General features: G+C 37.3%; 1 protein-coding gene across 12 annotated transcripts in view; it reads right to left on the minus strand.

The window, feature by feature from the left end:
* The window catches only part of ARHGAP12 (Rho GTPase activating protein 12), a 132,090-nt gene that overhangs the window by 11,659 nt on the left and 99,352 nt on the right, over nucleotides 1-21,079 (minus strand). For 11 of the 12 annotated variants that reach the window (XM_023740613.1, XM_012558358.2, XM_004386260.2 and 8 more), the window contains 4 exons: nucleotides 16,839-16,900; nucleotides 12,872-12,953; nucleotides 6,710-6,811; nucleotides 3,548-3,646 (listed from right to left, as the gene is read on the minus strand). In XM_023740613.1, coding sequence (XP_023596381.1) covers nucleotides 3,548-3,646; nucleotides 6,710-6,811; nucleotides 12,872-12,953; nucleotides 16,839-16,900 — 345 coding nt within the window. The remainder of the gene's footprint in view (nucleotides 1-3,547; nucleotides 3,647-6,709; nucleotides 6,812-12,871; nucleotides 12,954-16,838; nucleotides 16,901-21,079) is intronic. The other variant, XM_023740612.1, reaches the window with a different exon arrangement.

A 21,079-nucleotide genomic window follows, 5' to 3' on the forward strand; every position in this document is an offset into this window, starting at 1 on the left:
GAAGTTAGAGGGTTAATATGTTGTGGGGTTGTTAACCAATGTCATAAAACAACATGTGTACTACTGTTTCATGAGGAACTATTTGTTCTGTAAGCCTTCACCTGAAGTACAATAAAATATAAAAAAATATATATATATTCTGCTTAGATGGTGCACAATTTCTGAATTTCAATGAATATTGCCGGTAATTCCCACTGTAATGGGTTTGCAATGATAATGAGGCTATCTTGCCTCATTTTGATCAACTGCACATGTGTGACAGTAGTAACAGTTAAAAGGTCAGGCAACAATCTCTGGTGGTAGAATGTAATGAAGACACCTTTCTGTGACAACAGCGTAAGTTAAAGTTAACTACCTCACCTACTCAACAGTACATTAATTTTGCACACCAACAATCCTTTTAAATTACATTTTGTGCTAACAGTTAAGCATTACTCACAGACTCACAGATGTTGAGAACTGAAAGAAATTCTAGAACTGCTCTACAGTCTAAGCAAGGTCACACGTTTACAGGTTAAAAACCATATTGAGTTCTCAAAACTAAAAACTTTACTCTTTGTCCTTCACACTGAAGTATTTACTCCACTAGGAACTTATATTTGTGTATAGTGTAACGAAGGATTCCAGTTTCTTCTTGGATATCCAACTGCCCCAGCACCATTTACTGAAAAGCCTATTCCTCCTCACTGTTCAGCAGATCTGGCATAAAGTGCCTATATGTTTGTGGGTCTGTTTCTAGGTTCTTTATCCTGTTCTATAGGTCTATGCTCTATCCCTGCACAGGTACCACACTGTCTTAATTAGTATAGCTTTATAAAGTCTTGACATATAACACAGCAAGTCTTTCCACTTTCTTCTTCAAGAGTGTCCTGGATATTCTTAGCTCTTTACGTTTCTATATGAATTCTAGAATAAGCCGTCAAGTTCTACAAAGTCTACGGGGATTCTGAATGAGATTCAAAAACTTCAAATCTATAAATTTATAAATCACTTGGAGGAAAGTGGTATCTACATTATTGAATCTTTTAATCCATGAACATGATCTATTTCTCACTTAATTAGGTTTTCTTCAATGTATTTCAGTAAAGTTTTGTAATTTTCCCTGAAAAGGTCTTGTGCATCTCTTGCTACATTTATTCCTCAGCAGTTGTTATCTTTTGAAACCAGGGCTTTGAGGCAGTTCGAACTGGTTCAGTCATGGCTGACGAAGTGAAATCAGAACAGGCCTAAATTTTTAAAATTTGGGTGAAATGGACTGATAACTACAACGGAAAAAATTATAGGTCAAAGCCCTGGAACTGGACACTTGGAAGAGGCGTAGTGAGCCCTTTCAGGAGCCTGATACAGGAGACTGGATTACTGTCAGGACTGCAGAGAGCGGCACACATTCAAAGCAGTGTGGTCAGCTGCCATCTCTGAGCAGGGCACCGCTCTTTCTGACTCTACTGGTCAAGAGATTTGGTTGCTATGTAACGCACACACTGCCCTTGTTTTCTCAGAGCAAGATTAAGTTTCTAGCCAGGATATGACCTGTAATTTTTTCCTATTCTGGGTATTGTTCTGGTCCACCCACATTTGAAAAATCCAGGTCCATTTGTGTTTTGCTTCATCAGCCATGACTGAACCCGGCAGAACCAGTTTGTAGCCCTGTTTGAAACTATGCAAACAGTATGTATTTTGAAATTTCATAGTCTGTTAATACTTCCCTTTCTCTTCACTTGGCTTAATCATTTGGAGGCTTTAGTCCTCAATTTAAAAACAAAAAACACTGTCTCTGCAAGGCATTCCCTGACCCCTCCACTAGGTTAGCCCGACATTACTGAGTGTTTTTATAGCATGTTGTACATCTTCTGCCATCATAACACTCATCACATTCATCGTATCAACTGTTCAGTTAACTGTGTTTAGTTATCGTCTGTCTTTATTTGTAAGCGCATACAGACAGGTGTAGCGTCTGGCTGCATACTGCTGTATCCGCAGCGCATAAAGCACTTGCACACTTGTTAAATGAAGCAATGATGCATGCTTTATTTCAAGGGATAGTGAATAGATTATTGTGGCTACAGCTGAAAGTCCATACTGGGTAGAGTACTGGAAAAGGTAGATTGGGCTCAGGTTAATTTTAATGCGAGTCACAGAAGATTCCTGAGCAGGACAAGAATATAAAATTGATATTAGGAGATTTCACATAGTAATGGCATTAGAAATGAATGGTGGGGTTGAGATTATAGAAGGAAAAATGTTTAGAAAGTTACTTGATATAAAGATACTGTCCATGGTTTTTGGAATAAATGGAAAGGGACAGGATTCAGAAATATCATACAATATTATATACTGTACAGGAATAATCTACATATAGCTTGGTGACTAATTTGCTAGAAGAGGTAAAAGTTACAGGAGAAAGAGTCAAAGAATACTCAGATTCTAAAGCTGGGTGTTTTGAACTGAGCAACTCATAAAATCTTTAAAAACAAACTTGGATAAAATTAAGTCCAATCTCTCTAGTTTTAAGTGGAAAAACTGAGGCTCAAAGAGGTGGCATATTCCGGTAAGATCACGAAGCTTATTAATGATGAGGCATTATCTATAAAATCTCAGAAAGACATCTCAATCTCTACTAAAGCCAGTGATTCCCAACTTCTTTTTCTGTCTCCATTTAGTTTTAAACCATAACCAAAATCAAACCCATTGCCATCGAGTTGTTTCCAACTCATAGTGACCCTACAGAACTGCCCCACAGGGTTTCCAAGGCTATAAATCTTTACAGAAGCAGACTACCACATCTTTCTCCTGCGGAGTGGCTAGTGGGCTCAAACTGCCAAACTTTTGACTAGCAGCCGAGCGCTTAACTATTGTGCCACCAGGGCTCCTATAAAACCGTAACACACTCCCATAAATATAATCTTTCATCTCTGCCACTGTCATGATCCCCAGGAGCCATGTCCCCACATGAGGAGGGGTAAGAATATAGAGTCTAAAAAAGCACAGTCCCTAGTTGCTTACTACTGCTCTTACTAACAGAGCTTCAGAATTTGAATTTGAGGTTCTTTTTGAATGTTGTCATATAAATAAGAAGTTACCGGAACATGAGGGAACTAGACACGCCAGGAAGGGGCAAGAAAAGCTACAGGGGAGTCACTGAAAGGAAGAGGCGCTAATGAAGAGACTATAACTTCATTCACTTCACAACTTTGCCTAGAATGTTCTTCCACCAATAGTAGTATTTCCAACTCATTCAGTTACTGAATAAATATTATATGCTAGGCAGTTTCACTGTTACCTCTGACTGAACTATTTCTTTTTGGACCAATGTCTAATGTGAGTATCATTTCAAATCCACTGGTAGCACACATTGTATAATGAGAGTGTTAAATTATTCACCAGCCCGAGATTTGCTAAAGTGACCACTGTCTTTACCACCTATCAAAATACACACAGAAGTATCTTTTCACATATAAACTGGAATCTGATAATATGTAATAAGCAATTAGAAAGCCAAAAAGAAACAAGCTCTCAAGTAAAAATTTTACCTAAATCAAACACATACCTGATTACTGATAGTACTGCCAAGAACTTTAAACCAATCACTAATAATGGTATCACTATCAGACTGAATTAGCAGTTCTGTTCCTTGACGGGTTTTCAGCTTTAGAGAAAAGGAGAGGAAAAAAAGAGTACAGTTAGTTCTTTCAACAAAATAAATGAATACATTTAACTCAAAGTTTACAGAACTACCAGTAGAAGACCAGATGCCATATATTAACAGAATGAAAAGTTTAGTACATACACACTATAGAATATCTTTTATTTTAGCATAAAATACAAGCTGAATTATTTTATAAACCATAAAGTTGTGTCTTACAAAAAATGCTTGATGAAAATCTAATAATTCCAAACTCCATCACACAAATGCCATAAAACCTGCTGAAATCTGTTCATTTAAAAATAAGTTCGTGTATCAAAAATCATGCATTTTAAGTTAGACTTGAAACATAATTCATTTGTGAAGAAATAAAATGTATGATATTTTTACAAAGACGTGACAAGTTTTTTTTCTTTCTCTTTGGTTAAAAATAAATATAGAAAAAGAATATACTGAGGGTTATGCCTTCACTATTTCCTATTTAATAGGCAAGTATAATGGCTTAGTACAAAAAAAGTACAATATGTATCACACACCTTTTGGGTAGCAATATTTCTAAATTAAGTGTCAAATCATGAAGTAAAAATACTACGTACTGTTCTACATGAAAGCAATAATAACTTATGTATAATCTCTGGTTCAAAGTTTCTTACATTTGATTGAAGAAGAATTTTGAGGCAGTAGTAGAAAGCATTCCTCCCATTTTCTGGTTTATAACTATTTGATTTCTTTTTTTCCTAGAGGAGCATATGGCAATGTTTCTCAAATGACATTCTAAGAGACATACATACTCCTCAAACACAGTTCTCTAAATGTTTAAAAAGGTATTCCTCAAAAAATAAATAAAAGCAGAAACAGTTATGTGACATTAAGTTGGGAAAAACTGGATTGAAGAAAGTTATACTAGACTACCATCCCATGTCTGTCAGTTTCTCTCCTTCAAAACTTCTCAGGGCTTTGATGTTCTAGAGGGAACTGTGATCTTCTAAGACAGGAATAAAATATACACTACTCCCAAAATTTACTTGACGGTGGAACCCTTTTCATTCTGCAAATACCTATTTGAATTGCAAGGCAAGAGCCTGGAGTCTTAAAAGCGTGCAAGCGGCCATCCAAGGCACAACAAGTGGTCTCTATTTGCGTGCAGCAACAGAGGAAGAAGGAGAGTGAGGAGCATAATGAGGATATTGGAATGTGTGGCTAACTGTCTCCATGAACTACTAGTTGTCTCTTTTGCCATGAGACCAGAAGAACTGGATGGTGCCCAGCTACCATTACTGAACATTTTGATGAAAGAGTCTATAGAAGAATCCTGATCAAAGAGGGGAACATGCAGAACAGAACTTCAAATTCTCATGGACTCCAAACTTCCTGGAGTCAAGGGGGCTGGATGAACCCTTAAAACTACTGCCCTGAGATAATGGTTAAGGCTTAATCCAAAAATATCCCCTGTAATTGTCTTAAAACAAACAATCATTTAGCTTAACTAGTAAAAAATGTCTACACTGGGCATTATGCTCTTTTAAGAACTATCTTTATGGGATCAAACTGACAACAGCTTGAAAAATTAGATAGGAAACTTAGGGAGCAGTGAATTTACATTTAGTGGGTAGGAGCAACTCAGAAAAGGAGAGTGAGAGTGGTTGTACAACTCGAAGAATGTAATCAATGTCACTAAATAGTACATGTAGAAATGGCTGAACTGGTGTATGTTTTGCTGTGCATATTCCCAACAACAACAACAAATCGCAAGGTTAATACCATTCATGCATTTCTATTTAGTGGGTCAAACCAGTAAACCAATACTGAATGTTCACTGCACATAAGATACTCTGATGGAGACTTTTACTCAAAGACAAGGGAAAATAGTCTCTGCTCAAAAAAAAATTTTTTTTTCTAATTTTAATCATCTACTGGGGAGACAGCTTACAAATGATGATAACTTAAAACAGGCTAAAATAAACGTTATTTAAAAAGAATAAACCAAGAAAAAGCATCATTGTTGAGGTAATATTTGACATGGATCTTGGAAGATGAGTAACATCTGACAAGCAGAAACTGGCTCAAGGCAGAACAATAAAACAGGAGTAAAAATCATACAAGCAGGAAAACCTGGGTTCTATCTGGAAAATAGCTATTAATCCAATCTGCCTAGACAACAAGATAGGAAAGGACTGAGACATGAGGCCAGAAAGGTAGATTAGGATCAGGAAGATTGTTTGCAAAGACTGCAGCAATGATTCCTCCCATCTCTGTATGCACACCCCTCTGCTGTTGAGACTCTGCTGTTCCTCCATCAGCAGACACCTCTAGTCTGGATCTCTGACTTGCAGAATACAAAAAGGAAAGTGACCTAGGACTTCCAAATCTAAGCCTCAAGAAGCCCTGCAGCTTTCACTCTCACCTTCTTGAAACCCTGACACGGCCATTTGAAAAAGTCTAGGGTAGCCTCGTTGAATGAGCTACCTTGTGGAGAAAGAGGTCTTGCCAACAGCTGGCATCAATACCAGACACGAATGAGGCTGGTTTAGACCATGCAGCACAGTCAGGCCACTAAAACAATCTTCATGAATGATCCCAGGTGAAAGCAGCAGAAGACACACTCAGCTCAGTACAGACAAAACCGAGCAAACATAATAGTGGTTGTGTTAAGCTGCTAAGTTTTAGAGTCATCTGTTATGCAGGAATAGCTGACTGATAGAGGATCATATACTACTGTGGAGGGCTTTAAATGACAAAATGAAAAGGTTTTAATTTTTTTTGGTGGGGGTTAATGTATTTGTTAATATTAGACTTGACAGAAAAGAGGAAACACACCCTTTTTGCTGTTGCTGGGGAAAGGCACAATTTGTGGAACAAAGGCTTATAATATACAGTCTGAGTTCCAAGGATTTATGCAAATGAATCCCAGATTTTTACACCAGGGTTTTTTTCCCTTAAATCACAATATAAACTTTGTCTTAACTAGTCACAATGAAAGACAACTTCCAAAATAACTCAAAAACACAGAATATCCAATTATTACAGTTAAGGAATATGAGTCATACTTAGAAACAAAACTATTACCTCAAAAACATTCTTTTTGCTGGATTTATCCTTTGAAGCCATCTCAATCGTTGCCCCCTTGAGGTCCACTGTGAACTCTGGTTTGGACTGATTACCCCCAAACTTCATTTTAGAAAAAAGGAAAAAACCTCTGTGATATTCATGTATATGTGTGCATTTAAAAAGAATTAATACCAATTTCACATTATTAACAATAAATCAAGCAGAAAATTAGTTCAAATTCTTCTCTATTGTGTAAGAGAACAACTCCTACTTTATAATTGAAAACATGTCTAAAGAATACAAATATACAGGTTATAGAAAACGAAACAAAGTGGCTGACCTTCCATGATAATACAAAAAGACAAACAAAAACACCCACACCGAAATAATTTTTCACCCATTAAGAATGGCAAAAAAAAAAAAAAAAATCCTAAGAGTGATGGAAAAACTACGTTAGTGAGGTTATGAAGTAATAGGCGCTTTCCTACGGTGTGGTGGGGATGCGGACTGGCAATACTATTTTTTCAAATTCACAAACACGTGTATCCTTTGAGTTAGCAATTCTATTTCTTGGAATTTATCCTAGACTACATATACCTATGTGAACTGACATGTTCAATAGGCAATATTCTTATATATGTATAAATAATATCTCGCAAATACCAAGTTACTTTTTCACCTAACAAAAATTTCTAAACCTCATTCTGTGCTTTCAAGTTATTTCCTTATAGACTACTGTATTTTTTCACAGATAACATGCCCACGTAAATAATGTGCCCACACATATAACATGCAGAGTGAGCCTAGGAAAATAACGCATGAGGGGGCATCGCAGTTGGCAAAAATGTATAACGGGTAGGTTATTTGTGTAAAAATATGGTATTGATGTCAGCAACTAACAATAACTCGTGAAAACAGAAGACTGTAAGGTCAAGTTCTTTTACTCAGCCTTTGTTAGAAATTGTAATGAAAGTCTGATGTCATGAAGCCTCAACAATTTAATGAGGAACTGTGAAAAGAATGGGAAGACAGTTGTCATGGGTGGTTTGAGATGAAAAAGCACTTAACTAGCTATTATATTTTCTTAACTAGGTAAGAAAAAATTTAGAAAACAGCAGAAAATTTATGGTAAATCTACACTTACTCTGCATCTTACTATCATTAACTTAAATTTCTGTTTAAGTCTGTTAACTAAGAATAGCACATAGTGCTCCTACGTTATTGAAAGGTTTGGAAGTTTTAAACCTCCTAGGGCTGTTGGATTGTAATCTTAAGGTCATAAAGAGTTGCTATTAGAAATTGTATTTGCTAAAATATTTCTTGTATAAAAGTGTTCATTTCATGTCAAACTATGTTCACCATTAGAAATGGGTCTCACCCATCGACTTGTGATAACTTATTCACTATCTGTTATGTCAGCAACTCTACTCTTCACATGTAGTAAGTGTTTCGACTTCACTTGTTATCTCTGTTCCCTTTTACTTCATCTTTTCAGCTGGCAGTGTGGGCTTAAACAAAGTACTCATTATAACAAAATTTAGGAATCATATGGAATTTATTAGTAGAATCAAAACAAAATTTAGGCTATCATATTGGAATTTATTAGTGGACTCATAATAAAAACCACAGTAAAAAATCTAACTGCATTCTACAAAGTCTTTACCTTTTTAAGTACCCACAGTCATTCAAAAGACATACATGATTACGATTTTATTAACCATATGCCTATAATGGGTACTGATAACTTCCTGAGCAGAAATGGTATCTCAAAAGTTGTAAAACGTGAAGGTACATATTTAACAAAATGACAAAAATTAATTTGCTGTCATTACCTGATTCTGTAGATGGTTAACTGTAAGCTAAGATACAAGTAAGATACAGCAACCAGATATAAATGCAATGACATGACACAAAATGCGAGAAAAACGCATTCAGTCTGGTTAGCAAAATTTCTTGTTTACTATTTATTCTTTTTCAAAATCTACTCCCACTTTTCTCTACTGAAACCACCCCCTCCCCCACTGTAGTCATGACAAAGAAAACACAATTACTGTGGTGAGGGGCATGCAACCAGAACACATACAGTGACAGCTGAAACAGGATCAGATTTTACATATGCGACAGCGAGCCGGTGACCGATAGAATTTTTCCAAGGAGAAAGCAAGAGCTCAAAGACTGAGCCCTGTTGGCAGAATGACTTGATGGAAAAAGGGAAGAAAATGATGATGTCATAACAGGGCACAATGGCAAAACAACACACAAGAGAAATACATAATGGAAACGGACAGGACAAAAACAGTTCTACAAGCAGACACACAACATGGGCAAAGCTAAACGTCCAAATATTTTTGCAGAGTCCTAGAATTTATCTTAAAATATTCTTTGTTGTTATATAAACTCCTATATTTTAAGATGCATGCTTTATACAGTTTACACTGAACAGACCTGTTTCAGCCTGTATTCACAACAGAAGACTACAGAAAGGAGTCCCGTGCAGCCTTCCACCATCTTGCTCAGTTCCTTCTCAGAAATCCCTGGTCTCCCTCCTGGTGACCTGCTGGGCAAATGTCCTCTGGTTTCCCTCTCCAAGTCCTCTCTCAGAAGGTCCTAGCATCTAGCCTGCCTTCCCTTCCTCTAGGACAGGAAGGGAAGTGGTTCTGAACCAAAGGCAATTCTGTCTCCTGGGGGACATCTGGCAGTGCATGGAAACATTTTTAGTTGTCACACTGGAGAGGCAGGGGTTCTACTGGCTTCTGCTAGACATCCTACAATGTGCAGGACAGCCCCCCCACACCAAAGGATTATCTGGCCTCCAAAAGTTCCTGTATTTAGAGATTAGAAAGCATGTACAAATTTTTGAATAATAACATATTTGTGGGTGATTTTTAGAATACTCAAGGAATATGATGAATGCTATTTAAGAGGGAGCATGTTCACTTGTTGGTTTCCCCACTACCATGTAAACTCTGAAGACAGAGACCAAGTTATTTACCTTATATGAACCCTCTACAAACTATATACCCTATAATATATACCTTATATAAACCATAAACCCTCACAGTACCCACAACATAGCAGGCTTATATGTCTGTTGAACAAACAAGAGGAAAGCAACTTGAGAAGAAAGCCAAGTATAAGTTTCTATTACTGATATAACAATCCAGTGGACAGCATCTGGCAGGTATCTATTCTAAAGGAGAAGGAAAGGCTCACCAGATTTTTGGATGGTATATCATCTATGTGGAGTCTTGGTGGTGCAGTGGTTAAGAGCTCAGCTGCTAATCAAAAGGTCGACAGTTCGAATCCACCAGCCACTCCTTGGAAACCCTATGGGGCAGTTCTACTCTGTCCTGTTGGGTCACTGACTCAGAACCGACTTGACGGCAATAGGTTATAGTTTCTATGTAAAATTTATCTTATTGAGTTGCATGCAGCACGTGCACATTTCACTTACTCAATTTTAACTATACATGCTCAGCAAAAAATAAATACAAAGCATGACTGATTTAAAAAAAAATCAAATAATGCGAGTGATTTTGTTCAGCATTCCATGATAAGCCTTGAGTGAATATGTGATTTCAATCTATTTCTTCAAGTGGATCTCAGTGTATTTTCATGAACTAAATGTGACTCTAATGTTTAAAAGAAACATACTTCTCCTATAATATGGCCCCTTAACATAAACCACCCAATCTCAACTAAAAGATAAGCAATCTCTTCCAACACCAGAGAAAAAAGGCTGCTCGTTGGAGATGGGCTTCTAACACAGCATGTTCTAAGAGATATCAAAGGGTGATTTTCACGATAGGTGATTTTTGTCTTCTAGTCTTAGAACGTTATCTTCAGGTAAGATGTAATTCCACTATACAAACAGAATACATTTTACTTACAACAGATCTAGCTGGTGACAGAGCAGAGAAACAATGCTAGAATTCTTTCAGATCCTTTTTGAATAACTGTAATTACTGACATAATGGAGCATATCTTCCATCTGACACCAAATTTTGGTATTTATGTCATAACACATACCAAGATACACTGTGACTTATCATACCTTTTAAGTAGATAATCCTACTTGCTTTTACTCAGGCCATTTAAGCTAGTTTTTCATTTCCTTAATATGCTAATATGGTAATGGGAAAGAAGCCGGTCTGAGGTTTTAAAATTGTTCATAAAATAAAAATCAAGAATTGAAGGCATAATCAAGCATTGTATCACATCCTACATCTGCTCAGTCTTTTCAGAGACTATAAAACATGGTGTGACTCTATTTTATTTAATTATGTCAATCTGAAATGATACAATATAAACATATTAATAAAATTTCATTTAAGTACAAAAAAGGCAAATAGTAAATCCCTAAATTTTAAAAACCATTAAGAAGTCTACAGCTTCAAAGTTGGCTGGGTAAATCTGAAACTATGTCTCCACTACTGACACATGGTAACACACGTTAGCGGATAAACAAACAGCTCACATCCTTTGTCAGGGTTAGTTGTAATTATGAGTTCTGAAGTATGTAAGGCCTTCAAGAGTGAAAATCTTAAAGTGTAACTATCCTGTACTAACAATTGCACGTGAGGGTATTCACTGAATGACTTTAAATTTTTTAAAAATGTTCCTTAAATCACAAACAAACCTGTCTTCCTAAATGATACCCTACTTACTATGCTACTCTACCAACTTACTTTGTCTGTACATATCACACAGCCTTTAATCTTCAAACACCAGGAATTATCATGTAAATGACCACTGTCCAGCTTTCTACAGGTAGTTTTTCATTACTAATGAATCTCTAATTGCTTCTCCATTCCTTTTCTTTCATTCATTTTCTTCACTCAATTTCAAATAAAACTTGAACCATAAGTAGGAAGGAAGAAATAATTACACTGTCCTCTAGAAAAGCATTAACATAAACAAAAAGGAACCATATGCTTTACACCTCAGAGGAAAAAGGAGAAAGACATAATTATCAATTTAAGATAAGTCAAACAAATTTTCAATTCTTCTAATTTGGAAAGCATTTCAGAGGTCATTTCCACTCTACTGACTGAACAGCAAATCAAAGGATTAGTGAAGCAAAACGGAAGAAACGTTCTAGGATGCTCACACGCATACTCAACCCACGTGGATTTTCAGCGTGCCATGTGAGGACGGATGTACTCTGGCACACCTGGTTCAGAACCATGTTACACGGCTGCACTACAAATGCAGATGACTAACATTTGATTCAATGTTATAAATGGATTTCTCTCTCACCTATATACGGTCCTAACTCCTATTAAACTTTTTCTAGGTCCTATTAATTTTAAAGAAACTCAGTAATTTTAAGAAAATATTGGTTAAGATAGGATATAAAGCAGACCAAACATTTAGATTAATTTCATTTTAAATATTCTTTACACCATTAACACTTTAAACTCGATTACAGAACAATTCCGGAAATTTGCAGAGCATGGACTCTGGAGCCAAAATGTCCAAGTTCTAAACCCAGATTTGACACTTAGCAACTGTTAAGACCTTGAGCAACATACTCAATTATCTTACAGCTCATTTTCTCGTCTATAAAAGGGGGGAATGATGAACAGTGCCTATCCTAGAGTTGTTCATCATCAGATACATAATCCTCTACACTTAAAGCAGTACCAACACAATTATGTAATCAAAAAGTATTAGTTAGTATAATATGCACCAAATTATAATTTTTAGGATTGATATTACAAATAAGTGGGGAGTAAAGATAGTAAAAATACAAAAGAAGTTTCACTGACACCCGAATCACTGACTAGTATCCAAGGGGTCAGATCACAATTCAAGGTGGGGCTTGCCACATTATTGTTAATTTTCTGACTAAGTATCTCACAGAGCAGAGTCACAAACACAGGAAAGCTTTAACATCCTGACAATGAATCAAGAAGTGTATTTATTCTATAATGCCCAAGTATTGAGTTCCAATTTTCAATTCAGTGGATAAAACAGAATTTGTTGATATTAGGCTTTTCTAATTAGTCCTATACCTTCTTATGTGTCAAAATGCATCCTTAAGAAAACTTCATTTATTTTTATTTACACACTAGTTCTACAGTTAGAAGAACTTTAGAAATTACTTTCTGAAATTCAGGTACAATCAAATTCAAATACTTTAAATACATAAAGCCTCCCAAGAGAAGAAATACTTACCCAACTTGTGCTACTTCCTTGAGGTTTGGTAAAAAGTAAGGATGAACCCTGCAACACTGCCCAAGAAGACAACCAGTTCTTTCTGTAATTATAAAGACGACCAATTAAAGCCCTTCTAACCAGTTCTCCAACCAAATTTTAAAATTTAGAACCTAATTAGCTATTGTTATCAGTGTTACACACAATTTACAGTCATTAACTGACATTCTAATTGGTTTTGTTGGGGACAGAAGGCTAATGGAGGTATCATTTCATGGTCCCAAACTAACCAGGAAGGTCCCTGAACAAACAGAATTGCAGACATAAGCTATAAGAATACCTACGAATAATATAGAGATAAGCTATCAGAACAGCTAAGAACGATATACCTAAATATGTTATGAGACTAATTCAGCACATTAGTGATCAAGGACACTCAATTATTTTAGAGTAACACAAAGTGAACACTATATTTGACAAGCATTATTATTCATGATTAAAAATTAGACCAACATGCTTACCTCACTGAATATTCTATAGATACAGACCGTTTCATATTCATTGGTTTTCTCCCCCCTCTTAACAGGGCTGCACCAAGCAGGCAGCAGATACTAGGTACGGTATTTAAGCATACAATAAATGACATATTGATTGACCACTGATGTTACCATTATTAAGATGAGGTTTTTTATGTTCTTCCTAAATTGCAAAATCAACACACAATAATAAAAACTCTGAGTATAGAAACATGTAAAGAAAATGCCTCCATTTCTTTTCCTTTAATCCACATTCCAGAGGTAATCTATGTAATATGAACTTTTAAAGAAATCTGCCATTTATCTACGGTCCTGTCACCAGATACGCAGGCAAGACTCACACCCAACATGCCATTCTCAGTGTTCCTATACAGAGCGCTGAAGCTGATGAGTGTACTCAGATTCCCTTCAATTTCCTCCTGCATTTTCCTTTTCTCTGTGTTAGAGATTTCTGCTTAAATGTTCCTCTCTGACTGGGTTGTAAATTATTTAAAGGCAGAAGCAGTGTTTTATTTATTTTTATATCTACTTCAGGCCTGCTGTTGTTGTACTATCGAATCAATTCCGACCCACAGCGACCCTATAGGACAGAGCAAACCTGCCCCATAGGGTTTCCTAGGCTGAAATCTTCATTGGAGCAGATCGCCAGGTCTTTTCTCCCATGGAGTGGCTGGTAGGTTTGAAACACCGACCTCTCAGTTAGCAGCTGAGTGCTTAACCACTGCACCACTAGGGCTCCTTGCCTCAGGCCTAGCAAAGTACTTTTCAAATAGCAGATGTGGAACAGTGTTTTTGAAAATAGAAAAATTATCTTATAAAAGAGATTCAGTTGCTGGGAAGTAAAACGAATGTCAAATCTGTCTACTACAGGAATTTATTAAGGCTACCACCTTCCAGACAAACACTTAGCCAGTTCTGTGAGAGCACTATAGGCACTCAAAAAAAGGTTTATTTTCTGTTTTCAGAATGCAGAATTTAGAATCTATCAATTAGACCTACTTTATTATTTTACTGCTTTCTATGGCTACCTGAACTTCATGGATTAATAACAGAACTAATTAGACTTTTCTAATTAGTCTTTTTTTCTTATGAATCAAAATGCATCTTTAAGAAAACTTCATTTATTTTAATTTACACACTAGCTATAGTGAAAGGAAGTTTACTACTGATAAATTTCTACTTTTCCTTTTATTGCCTGTAGTTTTTGTTTACAGTTGTCAATACTACTTTATTTGGTGAATGGCTATTCCTAATGACTGGCTCTTTACTGTACATTATCCACTATGTCCTATCACTTTTAAGTACCCATCTTTGTGATGCTTAACGCTTCCCCCCGAACTTTGCTATTCAGATCCCTATTCCTGCTTTACTTCTTATACCTCTGACACATTCTCCCCGACGCCATCATTTTTTAAGGTGTTTCTTTTGTATGTAATATTTAGATAAGTTTTGCTTTGTGCTTCAGTCTGAGCCTTTTTCTTTCAGTGAACGAGTAGAGTCCGTCTACATTTACTGACACTGATGCGGCAGGCGTATCTGATGCATGTTCTGTCACATTCTGCTAGACTTTTAGTTTCTTTCTTCCTTTGTTGTGTGTGGCTCTCTTAACGGCTTTTGAGAAAACTGTACTTTTATTTGTAAATTTATATTTACTCTTAATATTCTATTTTTTTAGATAGCAACAACTGACTCCCTACTATGAAAGATATTTCAATTAGCATATTTCCACTTGTTTTTAATTTTCAGAACCAGCTTCTATTGATTTTGTACAAACTTTAAATGATGCAAGTCCAAAGAGTAGAAATATGATATAGATAACATTCTCTGACTACAATAAAGTAAAACCAGAAAATAACACAACTAGAAGGCTTTTGTGTGTCATATATGTTTTATCATTTTAAGGGAATGTCCATCTATTCGCATATTATGAAGCATTTTAAACTAAGGATGGATGTTAAATTTCATCAAAAGCCTATTGAACATCTATGAAACTTATGATAAGATTATTCTCTTTTGATGATAGGGTGATTTATAACAACAGATATCCTAATGCTGAACCCTCTTTGTATCCTTTAAACTCCACCTGGTCATATATTTTTTTAAGTTATATTCAGCTTGCTAAATTTTTATTTAAGATTTTCCCTGAGATGCTATGATTTCATAGTCAAAAGTAAGTTTGTTGCTTAAGTTTTAAAATTTACAAGTATCAGGGTTTTTTAGGTTTGCTTTAATTGAACTATTTTTACCAGATTCTGGTATCTGGAAGTTCTTCTTTTCAGTGCTCTGAAGTAGCTTTACAAACACTGTAATTATCTGTTCCTTAAACTAGTCCTTGGTAGAACTCACTTGGAAAATTGAGTCTGTATTTTTCTCTTTCTTCCTCTTGGGGCTATGTAGTGCAAACAGGAGGAGCCCCGGTGGCGCAAAGATTAAGCACTCAGCTGCTAACTGAAAGGTCAGCAGTCTGAACCCACCCAGCGCCTCTGCGGGAGAAAAGACCTGGAGATCTGCTTCCGTAAAGACTTCAACCGAGGAAACCCAAGGTTGCTATGAGACCGTATGGACTTGACGGCACACAACCGACAAATACACCCACTCCTCACTTATCGACATGGTTAGGTTCCAAAGACTAGGTCATTACGCAAAAATCGGCATTACGTGAACATGGAGGATTTTTTTTATCAGACCATCCATTTGCCTGATTTTTTTTATTTGGAAAATATGATGTTAGAAGTGATAACAGCTAAGATTTACTGATGTGCTCATCACTGTGACAGGCCCAGTTATGGATTATGCCTCTGTGGAGAAGGAGGCTTGGAGGAGACAAAGCTGATACAGCTGGGCTGTGCGGCCTTCCTCCTGTGCTGGGTCACAGCTTCCCTCATGGAGCTGCCTCCAGGCTCCACTCCCATCCCTGCAAGCTCTGCGTTCACGGGCCTGGTGAGTCACGGAGGCTTAGGACTTCCGCAAGGGCGCTGGGAACCTGGCCGTGTTTCCCACCCCACCAAGGCAGAGGCTTCGGGCCCAGTATGGCTCACTTTGGGATGCCATTAAACTCGCTGCACTTCTTCTAAACACCCTCTCTGATGCCTCTTTCTTTCTTTCCTTCTCACCCCACAGCAATTTTGAGCTGCAGAGCCTCACGCTGCACAGGAGGTGAGAACCCAGAACGGGCAGGTGGTCACTGGCTCAGCGCGGCTGGCGTGCTGGCGTCGAGGCCGTGGCCACAGAGGAGGCCGGCCTGTGCGGCAGATGGCTGCAACGCCCTGCCGGTAGGAGGGAGCACAGGGCAAGGCGGCCCAGCTTCCCGGAGGCCGCCTGCAGGGGATGCTCCGCAGCCTCTGCTGTATGTCCACACCTCGTTAATGTTTCTACTAAATATAATTACATTAATAATTTATAATTATTTTAATCAGATGAAACACAAGAACAGTAATGGTTATTGTACTTACCGAACTTTTTTCCCATTTTCAGTAATTTTTGTTACATTTAATAACCCATATTTCTCTTGACCCTGTGGAACAGAATAGCACCGTTTACACATCATTCATATAGACAATGAGGTCCAGGTTCTTATACATGACTGACTCAAAATGATCTGGTACTCTAAAAAATTAGCTTAAAAGAAAAGATTAGTCAGTATGTAATGTAATTAGTTCTGAGTACATTAAGAATATGATTTCCTGATGCTTCTGTGAAGTTATTTTCAGTAATTTTATAATACTTCTTCTCCTTAAGTCATAGCAGCCGTCAGGTATTCTGCTAACACATTAATTCCCATATGAATGCTACCAGTCAGCACTAGAGAATTATTTGTGTTCCTGTCCAAAGAAAGTGACACAATACTATGGAAAAGATCACAAAAAAGGAATTACAGTATTTACTTTGCTGTTATTTTACAATGACAGAGTCTGAAAACTATTTAATATACTAACCCACTGTGTCAGAACGTGAAAATAGCTAGGTAAAACAAACACAGCAACTGTATTTAATAAAGTACTCAAAGATAACTGCTATGACACACAGAACTGGCTTTACTGTGGCACCAAAACTCAGTATGTGCTTCATTAAACATGATCAATGGTGAGCTGGGCTCTGGACAAACTGGATTTGCTAGCCAGGTGATGTCAAAAACAGTCATACAGGCTTTATCGGCAAACCCTACGAAGGTGAAACTCACTGTACTAAATGCTACCTTAAAATTCTTCCATACTGAACTAAGCAGCATTTTATCACTGCTTTTAGTTTCCAATATTCAAATGAATTTAATCAAAATGAGTTGGTGCCTACAAGGAATCCTCAACATTGTTACGCACTGTATGAGCATGGCATACAGTAAAATTCACTTCAACTGAAACACACACACACACACACACACACACACACACAAATCCCCAATTCAGAATTTCTCTAGTTAACTGATTCCTCAGCTAGTTTTCTCAAAGCATTTTAGAAAAAATCTTTCTCACACGGGAGAGAAACATAATTGAATATTTCTTCAGTAATATCTAAAAGGTAATGTTTGAAAAAGCAGAGGGTCAGCAAAAGAGAGGAAGACCCTCAACGAGATCAACTGACACAGTGGCTTGAACGATGGGCTCAAGCACAGCAACGATTGTTAAGGATGGCACAGGATGGGCAGTGTTTAGTTCTGTTGTACGTAGGGTTGCTATGAGTCAGAACCGACTCAACAGCGCCTCACAACAAGAAAAACAACAATTGAAAGCTTTGCCTGGTCTGATAAAAGCTCACAGTTATAGACAAAGCTGACAAACTCTAGTGTTCATCCATATTTCTGGTATATTGGGAACTTGGGGAATACCTGTATAAAATTTAACTAATTTATTCATAAAGCATAAGTTAGATCTCAGATATATGCAAGTGTGATACTTATCGTAAGAGCTCTCTGGTGCCTTTATAACAATTACACACTCATAAGTATGCAAAGGATATTAAAGAAGAACATTGTCAATTTACTATCCCTGTCAGAAGCAGAGGGAAACATCTTTCAATGATGTGGGAACTAAGTAACATTAATCTCAGTGACTGGGCACTGGTTATCTGAGCTAGGAAGCACAGGAATTAGAAGGGCAGAGAGGTGGGAATTAATCCCATTAAAAATGCCAAAGCTAGGATTGTGCAGGGTAAAGAAAAGGGGGCAGGAAATACAGATGTTGAATTAGGAAGAGAAACAGATGGGATAGCAGTAGTGACAGTCCAAGATAACAGAAAGACTGAGTCAATGAATGGCCTGAAACTGGTACAAAACTGTGCATATATATGCATCATTCAAGGAAAGGGTCCAGAACCTTTACCAAACCCTCACAGGGATCAAGCCCCAAGTACCAATGCTTTGAGTATTAAGTACTCTAACTTCAACATAAAATAAGAACAAAATTTGCCACATGCAAAGTACAAATACAGGAAACAATTATCACACAATGTGGTAAGTGCTATGAGAAAGGTGTGTATATGTAACTATACATACCCAACTCAACCAGGGAGAGACAGAACCTAACTCAATCTGGGAGAAAAAGAAGGGAATCAGAGAAGACCTCCTGGAGAAGGTGACACTTGAGCTAAGGAGTATAAATTAGATGCAAAAAGGAGAGAGAGGACAGGAGACGAAAAACAGGCAGTACAAAAGCACAGAAACCAGACAGAACGTATCATATTTGAGACACTTCAAGCTCCTTTAAGTTAAAATAAGCGGTGAAGGGGAGAAATGTCAAGAAATGGGTTCGCGGTAGAGGGAGGAAAGAGAATCTTGTATAACATACTAAGGAGGGGTTTGAGTTTGTTTTATATCTTGAAGGGGCTTAAGTTTAAGCAGCAGTGAAAAAAAAAAAAAGAACAAACAAAGAAAGGGTGGTAAGACTGGGAACCAACCAGAAGACTGCTCTAATAATTAACATAAGAGATGGTGAAAGCCTGAATAGGTCCGTGTCAGCGGAAGAGTGAAGAGGGGCCACGGTTCATACTCAGAACACAGAATGGAAAGGGGCGGGATAGGAGAATAAGAGGAAAGACTTGAAGAAAACTCCCAAAAGCTTGAGCACCTGGGTAGACGGTGGTATCTCGGCAATACTGTCACTGTTTAGAGAAAGCTTTCCCCAACCCCCTAGTAGATGCTCCTCCCTTTCCTGGTATTCTCTATGACTGCCCCAGTTTGTTCCCTTCGTTGCACGGCATGCAAAGTGCAATTACGTATCAATTATTCACTCGCTGTCCACTCCGGGAGGCCCTGTGTTGGGACCACATCTGTTGTGTTCACCAGCGTACGACCGGTGCTGGGTGCTGCATCTAGCATGCAGCTGGTGCTCCGTACATATTAGCTGAATGAATTAACCAACAAATTAAGAGTACTATCACAAGAAAGGAAAACCTGGCGGCGTAGTCGTTAAGTGCTAAGGCTGCTAATAAAAAGGTCAGCAGTTCGAATCCACCAGGCACTCCCTTGGAAACCCTACGGGGCAGTTCTACTCTGCCCTATAAGGTCACTATGAGTCGGAATCGACTTGACGGCAATGGGTTCGGTTTGGGTTTTTGTTATCACAAGAAAGAAATATAAGAGAAGGTTGAGGGCAGAAAACTAAAACTATGTTTTAGCCACTCAAGTTTTTTATTTTGACATAAAAGTGCTGAGAAGGCAATGGATAATACAGATCTAAATATACAGACAAGGGAGCCCCTGGGTGGTGCAAATGGTTAACGCATACGGCTGCTAGCCAAGAAGTTCCACCCAGAGGTACCACAGAAGAAAGGCTTGGAGATCTATTTCTGCAAAATCAGCTACTGAAAACCCTAAGGAGCACAGTTCTACTCTGACACACTTGGGGTCGCCATGAGTCAAACATGACTTGAAGGCTACTGGTAATACAGGTGCGAGATTTTGGAAAAAGATTTAGACTGGTTATTATTTCATACTATTTGGTGTACTTTCTCTACTTAGTATGATTCAAAATTAGCCAATTTTTTTGTGTTGCTTACTCAAATAGCTTCATAAAAATATCTTACTAAATCTCATAGAAATAGAAAATTTCTTTGTCTAAATATATTTCTCTAAATATATTTTAACACTCCAAAGGAAACTGTATATAAAAATTAAGCAGAAAGGTATGCAATAGTAAGGACTAGCTACTAAGTAAGAAAGAAAACTACAGTTAAGTTTTGACCAAAGATTATAATAGCACCATCCTAATAAACAATAAAAAACAAGAAAACGATAAAATTTCAATTCTATTAAGTAATCTGAGGAAAACGTCACAGTTTCATAATCACTTTGCAAGATCCAGAATATCTACTAATCAAGCTTATACTCACATTTAGTAAAACAGACATTTTCCAATTTAGGCTAATGACTATTATATACCAAAATCAATAAAGCTGATCAAAATCCTTATCTTCAGTTAATCATGATATAATCATATACTAATTAAGATTCTTTTTATACAGAACAAGTAAACTTGTGCAATGATACAGTGTTAAAAAGAACCAGTGTGATGAGACGTACAGAATAGGTAAATCCACAGAGAGTGGTTGCTGTGGTGGGCTGGAGGCGGATGTGGAGAGTGACTGCTTAATGGGTACGGGGTTTCCTTTTGGGGTGATGAAAATGTCTCAGAACTAGCTAAAGGTGATGGCTGGACCACTCTGTGAAGGTACTAAATGCCACTGAATTGTACACTTTAAA

Source organism: Trichechus manatus, unplaced genomic scaffold (assembly GCF_000243295.1).
Source record: "Trichechus manatus latirostris isolate Lorelei unplaced genomic scaffold, TriManLat1.0 scaffold00160, whole genome shotgun sequence".
Taxonomy (NCBI): Eukaryota; Metazoa; Chordata; class Mammalia; order Sirenia; family Trichechidae; genus Trichechus; species Trichechus manatus.